The sequence below is a fragment of the Candoia aspera genome, chromosome 4 (assembly GCF_035149785.1).
Source record: "Candoia aspera isolate rCanAsp1 chromosome 4, rCanAsp1.hap2, whole genome shotgun sequence".
NCBI lineage: Eukaryota > Metazoa > Chordata > Lepidosauria > Squamata > Boidae > Candoia > Candoia aspera.
The window spans coordinates 24851104-24863416 of record NC_086156.1 but is presented as its reverse complement, the minus strand read 5'-3'; the positions used below and the strand labels follow the sequence as shown (position 1 = coordinate 24863416).

At 38.6% G+C, this 12313-nt stretch overlaps 1 protein-coding gene across 2 annotated transcripts in view; it reads left to right on the top strand.

Annotated features, from left to right (window-relative positions):
- The window catches only part of CALCR (calcitonin receptor), a 138272-nt gene that overhangs the window by 58729 nt on the left and 67230 nt on the right, over positions 1–12313 (top strand). For both annotated transcript variants that reach the window (XM_063303638.1, XM_063303639.1), the window contains exon 2: positions 6628–6715. In XM_063303638.1, coding sequence (XP_063159708.1) covers positions 6668–6715 — 48 coding nt within the window. In that variant the 5' untranslated portion in view covers positions 6628–6667. The remainder of the gene's footprint in view (positions 1–6627; positions 6716–12313) is intronic.

Here is a 12313-nt window from a genome sequence, read left to right as displayed (position 1 = left end):
GGTTCTCCGGTTCAATACTGCTTCAAAATAAGAAAGAGTGTAAAAGGAGAATGGAGTTTTTGACATCTCTTCCATAAAGTTGGAAGAAATCTGTGCATTACCTTGTATATCAGAATTATGTATATCACATTGAGTTCCTGGAGAAAACACATACTATAAATCTAACAAATACACTGATTTATTTTATGGGCAGATGGGCAACTGTCCAAACATAATACTGGGCAGCGATCACTCACCATTTTTTACTCTTCAGGAAGGTTTCTGGAATCTCAGAGGCATTCTTAGAAATAAAAATGTTGCAGAAAACAACCTTCTGTAACATTTTCTTTGTGCTTCATGAGGACGCTGAAGATCTTTGAAAGCTTGATATATTAATAGCTATAAAACTAGTTGAAGCACAATTCACCCAAGATGTATGCTAATCATGTAATTTTTTTTCCATGAATGCTGAGGCAATAAATTCCCTTGATAGGGCACTGGTTGACTTTGACATTCTGCAATCTCACACAACGCTCTTGATGCCCAAAAATTCAAATTAAAAATGGCCAAAATCTCATAACATTTTATGGGAGAAATGTCCAAGAGATTGTTAACTGTCACAAGATTTGGTGGTCTCACTTCTGAGATCTTGCATGTCCCTATCTGAAACCTTGCAAAATTTGGTAATCTCATGAGATTTTCAGTAATTTAAAAACCATCCTACTGCACTTCTTGGATATGTGCACACTGCATTGCCAACCCTTGGGTTAGGGACTGTGCCATTTATCTGGTTTTGGGCAATAACCTATCTGGCACGAAGTCACCTTTATTAAAAACTCAGTAAAAATAGCCAAAGCAATGCTATTTGTGTATGTGCATCCTGTTTTAGAGAACAGAAGCCACACAAAGCATGCATTGTAATTACTGCTGCATACAAACTGTAAATTTGAGGGACTGGATCAAACATGCCTTATGTATTGAACCCATGCCCTCAGCTGCTATTATATGTATATCTGGTTTGATTTATTCTGGCAGTAAATATAGATCTTTTGTAAACCACATATAATTCATTGTTGTTCTGTACCTTCCATGATTAATGGACTCAGAGACTAGCACTATGCATTTTACAAAATGTATAAAAGATGGCAAAATACTAAGTTAGGCACTGAGTTTATTTCTTCCTTTCATTCTTACATGATATATAACTTTGCGATGTATACAGGAGGAGCTTTTCGTGAAAAGATGTATATTTTCTCCACAGTGCAGTGAATCAAAGTTAAGAGGCAAAACAGCCCCCTTTTGGAGGCCCAAGGCCATGGGTAGATTGCTTAGAGCAATAGATCAAACAGGTAGAAAGCAAGTGAGCTGCAAGCATTAACAAACTATGTGAGAGGGGTAAGAATAACCGAAGAAAGAAGAACCGGAGAAAGTTCCTCAGCAGCAGACTGCCCAGACAGAAACAAAAAAAGTTCAGACCCAACAGGATCTGGCTAGAAGGATTATGGACTCTCATGAGATTTTCCCTATTTAAATTGCCTTCCCTGCCCTCCTTCACCCAGAGTTCCAGTAGGCTGGGACATGAAAACCTAGACGCTTAGGTTTCTAGATTTGGTGGATTCACACATAAGATATACTTTGCTGAACAAATCTCAGTTGATTCAGCTCACACCCCACACTAAGCCACAGCCTTCTCTATGGCTGCCCCAGCCTTATGGAAGAGTCTGCCCCTCAATGCAAGGATGGTCTCCTCTAAATTTAATGAATATAATTTAATGAAATAAATAAAATAAATAAATACTGATATTCATGAAGGAGGAGAAAACACCCTCCTTTGCCTGAGCTTTTGGATTAAGCTGTTCCTGTGTTTTACCAGCTACCCTTCTTTATGACTTTTATTCTTTTAGCACTGATTTGTGGTGTTACAATTTTGTTTAGTTTATGTAAGCTGCCCAGGGTATCCTAGAAATCTTGTAAAATAAATAAAACTGTTGGGTTTACAAACTACTATGGCTAGGTTCGCACAACATAGCCAGACAAAATAAACGATCCGTAGCCTGGTGTGTTGGATGGACTGGGTCTTGGAATCCCATGGCATCTCTCAAGAAGTTTCTGCAAAATTCAAGTGTGTACAGATAGCTATAATTTTTTTTTATCTGTTAATAGAACTAGGTGAAATGTAAAGGTTTTCTATACTCTTCTGAGGGAATAAAACTTGCCCAATTTCATAAGTGAAGGGGTTTTGGAGTTAAGCGCCGTTATGTGGAAGGGAGGAAGGGAGGAGCCTGTAGAATTTTCCTTGGGGAAGAGAGTAGAATAAAATAGTATCTTTTCTGTGGAGTACTGGAGGGTTTTTTATGGAAATCTTTATACATTTGAGGCTGGGGAGATTAGTAGTTCTTTACTGTGATCTCTGTGAGTTCTTGCATCTGTACAGAGCATGCTCAGAACCCTCCAGCTGGTTTGTGAGAAAAGATCAGTGACTGAAAATTGGTTCATAAAGCATACAAGTGACAACGTAGAGAGCAATATGAGTTCTAACATTCAGAAAATTGACAATAGTGAACAAGTCTCAGTATGGGTACTGATGATAAGTGGAATATGCAACCCACAAGAAACAGGGAAAAAAGTGTAAATAAGCAATATAATGTTTAATACTTAAAAACTAGCCATTGCCCCTAGTCCTTTAATATTAAGACGTTTCTGTTGAGAAACATTCTTAATCAGCAAGTTAGTGCTACGAGTTGATGTTTGGGACAGGGTACAAAATGTAATTTAAGTAGTAAATCAATTTGGGATTAAAACATTTGGGACACATTTTTGTTGAAAAAAGCCTTTAAAAATGGAGGGGATAGGAAGTCATATACAAATGCAACTGTAATTATCTTTTCTGCAAAATGTGAATTTACATTATCTTAAAGACAAACTATAGGGGAAGTCATTTAAATGGCTGATAAGTAGAGGTCCATGTTTTCAGAAAGTTTGAGAAACACTAGTTTAGAGAACACCTTACAATTTTTTCCTTTTGCTGAGAAGATAGACCTGTCAGTCAATTCAACTCATCACTCCCCCGCTACCTACTTTGTCATTTTACAGAGAAAAAAAGTACCTGTGAGTGGAAGGAGGCTTAGTGGTAAACTTTCTGCCTTTCTGCTGTGCTCCAGAATCCATTTCTGTTTCTTGACAGATCCCACCATCTTATACTGTTGAATCACAGAATCATTCCAAAGCAGCCCAATTTAATTCAGGATTTGGCCAGACTCAGTACATCTTTGACTGTATGTAAGAGTAAATGTGTGTGGATAGGGATATGCATCTATCCAATCCAAAGTGGGGAAGGTGCTTTCAATTCAGTATGGGGATGCTCACTGTATCTGTCAGCACCTTAAAGAAGCCACTTTCTTTTTTCTTTTTTTTCTTTTTCCTTTTGGTCTTGCATCCCAGGAATTTAAACTCAGGAGATGTTAAGGAGCCAGCAGCCTGTGTATTTTCCTGGGACAACACAGCTACTGTTCAAGACCACACCAAAAAAAAAAAAAAATCCAGCTTCTTTGAGGTGCTGCTGACAGGTGCAGCTGGTGCACATATTAACTCTGCTCTGAATAACATAGTGTGAATACAGAACAGAACCAAACTGAAAGCTTCTCAAGGAATTACATAATCTAAAAAGCAAATTGATAACTATTTTCTGTGCTGCATGATCATTAAGATGCTTTTTGTAGAATAAGTACCATCCATAGTAAATCCATAACATTGAAGGAAATCCAGGATTATTGTTACTGTTAACAAAAGTATATAATTTTTCCTTCCTTCCTTCCTTCCTTCCTTCCTTCCTTCCTTCCTTCCTTCCCTCCCTCCCTCTCTCTTGCTTTCTTCATTTTTTCAGGGGCAACCATCGAGAGCAAATACTGTAGTGAGCAGTATAGGATCTGAAAGAACCTCCCATTGTTTCTTTTCCCCTCCCTCTCTAATGACTGCTAGACTGGAGTAGGAAGGAGGTAGATTTTCTTAGGAGTTAGAACTTCTCAGGATTGAAAGACTGAGATTGACTCAAAGTCATTAAGTGGGCTTCATGGTCAAATGGTGTGTTCAACCAATACATTACACTGAACCACTATGTTGTTGGAATAAGTGGTTTTATGGTGATTACAGGCAGATGTCAATATTTTGCTGAGAGAAGGGACTACAGATATTACTGCCGTGGAAACAGGCCTCCAGAAGACATTCCTCTCTGTCCATTGGCTTCTAATTCAACCAAAGTCCAGTTGGACAAAATGCTCTACAGTATATGATTCTCCCACACGTACTTTAGAACATTATGAAGCTAAGATGCACAGAACCCTGTAAAACAATTGCAGGAAAGCAGTTTGGGTCTTTGGATTTTCCCTTCTAGGGAACTAGATCACTATGTAAAAAAATTGAGAGCCAGTTTGGTCTAGTGGTTAAGGTGCTGGGCTAGAAACCAGGAGTCTGTGAGTTCTAGTCCCACCTTAGGCATGAAAGCCGGCTGGGTGACCATGGGCCAGTCACTCTCTCTCAGTCCAACTCACCTCACAGGTGAGTTGTGGGGAACATAGGAGGAGGAAGGAGTATGTTTGCTGCCTTGTGTTATTTATAAAAATAATAAAGGTGGGATAAAAAAATAAATAACTACCTATCACCCCTGATGGAAGGTTTTCAGAGAATACTTTTATGAAGCAGTGATGGCCATGAATGGAACAGGGAAGCTTTGAACATGATTTGCTATAACTTATATAAGTAAAATTCAGAATATATATATGATGAACAATTACAATTAAGAAACATGAGGGTAAGGGCAGGCAATTTTTACTCCTGGGAGCATCCCTTCCTTCTGCTTCTGAGGCAAGTAACATCTCTGGAAGGAAGAGTCATAGTGATTTCTTTTTTAGTCCAAGTAGCTACATTAAGCTGCCAGACACTTAGCAGACTTACTTTTTACATGTGATATCAATAAAACAAAAACGAAATCATGCCAACAAAAGTTGCACTGCAGTGCCCATATGTGCAACAGTATGACAAATGGCAAGAGATTATGAGAGATGTCATCTAAAACATCTGGAGGAATATGGATTGCCTGCCTCTGTTGTAATGACTAACTGGCTTTTAATCTGGCTCTGAAGTGGGTTGCACAAAGTATAAAATATTGGGAGTTTAGATACAAAACTGAGGAAAAAATGATACTCAGGAGATACCGACAAAGACTGAGAAAGAGGGAAACAAATCTATGATACAGGGAGAGAAACTGGCATTAATTTTTCCTTAGAGTATTATAAACATGATCCCTGTTAGTGGGTTTTTGTCATATTCTAATCAACCTAATCATTTGCAAAGAGGTGAGCCAACCTAATCTTGGTATGGTTGAATGGTAAAAAATTTGGAACTGACTATCTGGCATTTTCAAAAAATGCTTACTAGGCATGAAGATGGAAACAAAAGATGTCTGATCATGGTCTTTTATACCTCTAATAAGTATTCAGGCAGTCCAGGCCCACCTTGCTTATTTATTCCTCAGAAGCACAATCAGCTTCTTTTTATCACTACCGAATTGTTGGACTCAGTTTTGAACAGTGAGTAGCCTTAACAAGAAAAAAAATGTAAGGAAAATAGGATTTTTCTCCCCAATCCATTTTTTCCATGTTGTTGTCATTTGATTGTCTTGAAATAATGTAAGAATGAAACGATGAGTTTTATGTAGTTCCTCTGTTCACATATTTATTTATTTAATTCAATTTAGATACCATCCAACTTCAAATTTTACAACTACTCCAACTCAGCCTAATCTCCCAATCAACCACTAAAACCCCATATTTAAAAAGTGCTGCCTTTGGGCTACTAGTTCTACAATGGATTCATACATTGTTCACACAAACTTTATTTAATCATGATTTATTGAATTAACCATGGTTGGGTTTAGAAACCAAGTGTCCATGTTCACACGGTACACTAAGGCTAAGCAATACAGCAAGGCTAAGCAAACTACATGATGGTTTAGTGTTTTCACAGTTTAAATCACTTGGTTGGCAGCCCCAGCCCATTGCTGCCATCACGTGGGCATAAAGGCACCCAGAGCAAACCTGATCTTACTGTTGAGGTGGCCATATAAGGAAATTAGTTCTTCAGTTCCAGACTTACTTTGTAATTATTGGAAAGGAATCTGATGTTTTTCCATGCATTATGGATATTATACATTTGGCAGAGTATCTGGGCTTACTCCATGGAGAAACTAATTCTTCAGGCTAGCTCATAGAGAACAATGCTGGACAATTCTTCAGTTTTAGGAACAGAGAAGTAAAGGAGTTTGTTTGTTTAAAGGACTTATATGGCCGCCTATCTTACATAGTGATCCTAGGCAGCTCACAACAAGAATTAATGAAGCTATCTGATTAAACCTGGATGGTGTAAAACATTGAGCTGCACAGTAAATCATTTTAGTATTATCTTAAATTATATTTTATAACCTGTGGTTCATTGACATATTTAATATTCCAAAGAAGAACTAATGGGAAAACTTGATATGCCATAAAGGTTTACTGTAATTATTTAAAATGTAATACCATAAAATTGAATTTTTTTAGCTGACAGTGTACAAAATAAATAAAATCTAACAGGGTCTGTTTTTTCAATTCCCAGCAGGGCCAGGAAAGACACATTTCTTCATAAAGGACCTGCAATGGATAAAAAAAGCAGTGGTTGTTTCTTACTGATTATTCTACTAATTGTAAGTAAAAAGAAACCCCAACTTTTGTTTGAAAACCAATAAAGCCAAACTATGCATACCATTCTGTTTCTGAGTGCAGACACCATATTATGCAGGGGTAAACCCACTGTCCCTGCTGCTGTCTTTTTCCAAGCTGTCCTTGGTCCAATTAAATGTACCTCGTGCCCTTTACAAGTTAGTGAGATATCATAATTTGTTTAGTTATTTGGTTTACATCACACCTGCCTTCCATCATGGAAATTAAAAAGGAATGTATAAGGATCCCGGGTTATTTCTCTGCTTGGCTTCAATAAAGCGTTTGCATCTATACCAAAAGAGTCAAGCTTGTCTTATTGGTGTTTTCAGTTTTCACTAGAAAAAAATAAATAACAGGCAAAAACTGTTCAATCCTTTATCAACCTAAGGTATTCATTTTCAGCTGAAACCAGCCTGGAGATTTACTTCCTCTCACTCCACCCAATAAATGGTGTTAACATGGCATTCTTCTGTATGTGTTTATATCTACCAAGGCCAGGACAAGATAAATTGATACTAATTGAATTAATACTATGAATTACAATTGATTGCATGTAAAATAAAGTGCCCAATTTATTTATAGATTCCCCATCTGCATATCCCAACCATTCTCATATATACAAACATACATGTATACTCACATTTTCTTCTTTTCTTCCTGCTGGAACAGCCTCCCAAAAAGAAAAACGCGTTGGAGATGGGAGGATGGGAAGATGTTGTAGTAAAGATAGGAAAGAGAAAGTGGGAAACAAAAGTGAATATAAATGAAAGACGATAAAGGGATACCTGAAGAAAGAATGAAAGAGAAGAGACAAAGAAGCCCCATTTAGGCATTACAGTTCAACAGCCTAGCAGGCCCTCCCCAGAAATAGTTGCTCTTGAGGCACCCTACTTTGCCACAACCAACTCTGTGGTCAGTTGCACCTGTTCCCTTTTTATTTGTTAGCAGACACTGCCCTGTCCCCCGTTCACATGTAATTATTTGGGGGGGGGATCATCATCCTACAGTAAATACAATAATGAGCTCCAATTTATGACAATTAGAGAGGATCAATTTGGCTCAGAAGAAAGGGGCATCACAGGGGGATCAAAATGGCAGCTGTGATCTGTGCAGTTCAAGCTCTGCCCCTTTGATGGGCTTCAGTCTTCCAGGTGACAGCTGCTAAAACAAATGTGACAAATTTGAAATATAAACCTGGAAAAAAGTAGTATTGCTCATATCTGCATATTTATTATCCAGGTTTTATAATAATGCAAAAACAGCTCTGCATTTATAAGTATTTACCAAGTAGCTACATCGCTTTCTCCCACTTTTAAAAAATAGGGCATTATTTTTGTAAGCCTCCCTAACAGGGCGATATAAGTTTAAAAGATAAAACTTATTTAAACTTATTTAAAAGATTTAACAGTGCATTTCTGTTTTCATATTTGCAGCCTTTTGAAGAATATATCTTTATTAATTTATTGGGAATTATTTAAAAGAGGAAAGGATCAAAGTTGAGTAGGGAGATGGGAATTAAAGTAGCTTTTCAGTATAACCCAAGGAGAGTTTTTAGCAACCCTCTCACCATGTGAATTCTAGTTCCCAGAGCAACGTTTCCTAGTTCTGCACCTAGTTCTTCTTGGCAAGGGGCAGAAAACCTTTTTATCTGATAGGCAAGATTTGATTATTGATTCATTCATTCATTCATTCATTGATTCAATCTATTTATATAGCCAGTCATCTCAAATGCATGGTTCTGTGTAGCTTACAACAATGAAAAACTACAAAAAGAACAAAGTGCACTCTTAAAACATATTTTAAAAAGCATGTACAGAGTATATACAAGCTAAATAACAGAATCCACTCATTCGTTAATGCTGCAAAACATTACACCTGAATGAGGAAGAAGGGCTAAAAATGTACAGTTGAACTTTGTATTGATATTTACATTCTATTTGACATTAGAGGGTTTTTTTTTCCCACTATACTACATTAAAGGACGGGAAGGGAAACATATCTTATATATGGCGTTTGCTTTAAAGGTCATGGAAATGTAATATTCTGTATTTTGCTTGAATCAAGTGGAAGCACCTTTTTAAATGCTTGCTCATCATATAAAGTATTTTGGAGAACCCTTCTGTACTCTGTTCTCATCATTCGGATTTTTTGTCATTGGAAAACTGTGATATTCTTTTATCCACTGGTTGTTTAATGGTTGTACATGGTTTGATAAGGTCCAGTAGCCATTGCCAGTATTAAGACATTTGCTTTGTCTCTTAGAGATAATGAGCTTGCCAATATATTAAAAAAAACCTGCCAGTTTATTCCATAATAAAGCACTTTTTATCACAGTCACTTAATGCGTGATGGCTTGGTGGTCGTATGTATGACGTCATTTACTTGTAGTTTTTGGAGTGACATCATATGTACGGCTGCTAAACTGCCACATGACACTTCGGTTAATTAGTTCTCTTCAGAAAAATTATTACTGACAGTTTTTAGCTCATAATGAGCGTTTTGATTGTGAAATTGTGAATAGTTTGTTTCTGTTTAATAAAGATACCTACGTGCTCAATGTATTCCCCACTTTCTTATACACAGTTACATCAGTGATTTTTTTCTGTTTAAAATATTGTCTTGATTGTTCTTTGGTATATTGTGAAAGTTACAGTTATGTTTATATTGTATATAAATATATTATGAAGCAGCTGGCATCAAAAAGCTGGTAAATTGCTCTTCATTTTCAGTTTCGTGTTGGGCTCAAGTTTTCAGTTTGGTGTAGGGCTCAAATATTACTATCAGGTCCTCAAATATTATTCCTGCCCCCAGTCCTGCCCAGGACATGACAAACTGCTTTTAAAGCCAGAAAGAGACTTTCCTATACAATGTTGCTAGTTCTGATAGACAGACAGACAGATAGAGAGACACACGGACACACACACACCATACAGGTAGTCCTTGCTATATAAGCACAACTGGGACCAGCAACTCCATTGCTAAGCAACACAGTCAATTAAGTGAGACATCACATGACCGCAAGTTGCAATTTTACTGCTGGCTTCTCCACTGACTCTGCTTGTCAGAAATCAGCTGTGAAGGGCTCAAATGGTGATCACATGACTGCGGGATGTGACCATTGTAAATGCCTGCTGGTTGCAAAGCACCCAAATCTCAATCACTTGACCACAGGGATGCTACTATGGTCAAAGGTGCAAGGACCAGTCATAATGTTACTTTTTCAGCACCATTGTAACTTTGAATGGTCACTAAACAAGGCAGTTGTTAAGCAAGGACTACCTGTATATACATACATATAGATAGGTAGTTATACATACACTCATACACTCAGCAAACCATGTCTAAAGATGAGATGTGTAATAGAAAAAGGTCAAAATTTATTCTTAAAGATCTATTTTAATTATAATATTCGAGTTCATGCCATGTTGTGGCATTTATTAATTTTTGTACCTAAATATCTTGTCTCTAATATAATAGCTGTTTCTAAAACGCCATATGCAAGTCCCAGACTAAGCTTGCATTCAGTATCTTGATGATATATCTAAGAGACAACATATTTACTCTGGTGGTAAACTGGCTTGTTGCCGCAAAAACAATTGTTGTGGTGACCCCTTAAAGACAAAGGAGAGGTCCAAACAGCCACTGCCTCACCGCTCTTACCTTCTGCTACACTTCCACCCTCATGGAGTATCCTCATGGCTGCTTGCTGGAGCTGATGAGAAAGGAAGCACCAACTGGCTGGCCAGTGGAAAGATCAGTGTTCCAGCCAATCCCCAGCCTTTGTCCTTCCTTTTCTTTGGCAGCAAGGGGAAAAAAACATGGCTGGGGCAGCAGGAAAGTTGCCTCTCCAAGCTTTCCTGACCATTGGAGATGGGTAAAGAAGCCAAGGCACCATAGCACCTTGATTTCAGGTGGGGGAGGAGAGAATCCCAAGAACTGGGGAATGGGAAATGCTGGTTGTTCCCACCGGTTCGAAGCCACCTGCTCTGCAGTTCTACAAGAAACATTGCAAAACTGTCCTCGCACCATTTTCTCTCAACCTGCGACCAAAAATAATCAGCTCAGCTTCTTAAGCCCCACATTGTGTAGAAGGGGCTTAAGAGATATATTGCGCTATTATTTCTCGTAGTCCAGATCAGGCCTGCACAACATGCAGCCCACCAGCATTTTTTTAAAAGTCAATAAATCCACTGCTCCAAAAGATGCGCCTCCAAGCTTCACCCCCACCCCCAGCACTCCTGCCACTCCATCAACCGCCAAACAGCTAATCGGTGCACCAGGCATTCCTTTACAGCCCCTGTGGATTTTTAATGTATCCGTGTGCCCCTTTCCCCTCTACAAGTTGTGCAGGCCTGGTCTAGATTCTGCTTCATCAAGCACATGATCAGTAGCTGATAATTGGAATGAGAAGCAGGACCAGTCTAGGATATGTATTTGAGACAGGAGGTTCGGTCCTATTTTGACTTTGGCTAGGAGATGCCATCCTCTTCTACAGTCCTGTAATGTGCTACCAAGCTCCACAAAGATTGGAGAAGTGGAACGCTGGGTACAGAAAATATATGTTACCTCCCTCCTCCAAAATTGGAAAGGCTTTGTTATTTCATTCTGAAGACCAAGCAATTCCAGGGAATTATTTCTATCTATCTATCTATCTATCTATCTATCTATCTATCTATCTATCTATCTATCTATCTATCTATCTATCATCTATCTATTGCAACCTCAAAGCCTACATTATGAACAAGGATAAAAAAAAATATTGTTTATTGGTGCATTAACATTATCTCCCAAAGTAGCTTACAAGTGAAATTATTCTTGTATAAACGTACTGTGCTCCTTTCCAAAGGGCAGTCTGTGGTTGATGGGAGAGGAAGGTAGAGGCCAGCTGGAAAAAGCCTGTTGTTTACTTCTATCCTCTCTTTCCTGGAATACTTGCTTTTCTCAGACCAGGGAAAAAGGGGCCTAGTGAGAGTGCATTTAGTTGAGGATGTCTTTCCCTGCCTGTTGTTTTTTCTGATTGTTCCTTCTATAGAACAACTAGCTGTTTTTATGCTTTTTCTACTTTTCTACACTGCCCAGAGTGTAGTGTACTGAACAATTATAAAAATAAATGCAACATCACCTGATCTTTCCAAAGCTATTTTATTTATTATTTATTATTCAAATTTTGCTACCGCTCATCTCCCCCAAAAGGGGGACTCTGGGCGGTTTGGTGATGGATGATCTCACCCAGTGGTTTCATGTAGATGTTAAATAAGAGAGGAGAGAGAACCGAACCCTGCGGCACCCAACAATGGAGGGGCCGAGGGTCGGATCTCTTGCTCCCAATCACCACCGATTGGTAACAGCCCTGGAGGAAGGAGGTGAACCAGCGCAAAACTACACTGCCCACCCCCAACTCCCTGAGCCGTCCCAAAAGGATACCATGGTCGATGGTATTGAAAGCCGCTGAGAGATCAAGAAGAGCCAGGATGGATGCACTACCTCCATCCCGCTCCCGCCAGAGATCATCCATAAGTATGACCAATGCCATTTCTGTCCCATATCCTGGCCTGAAACCTGACTGAAAAGGGTCCAGATAA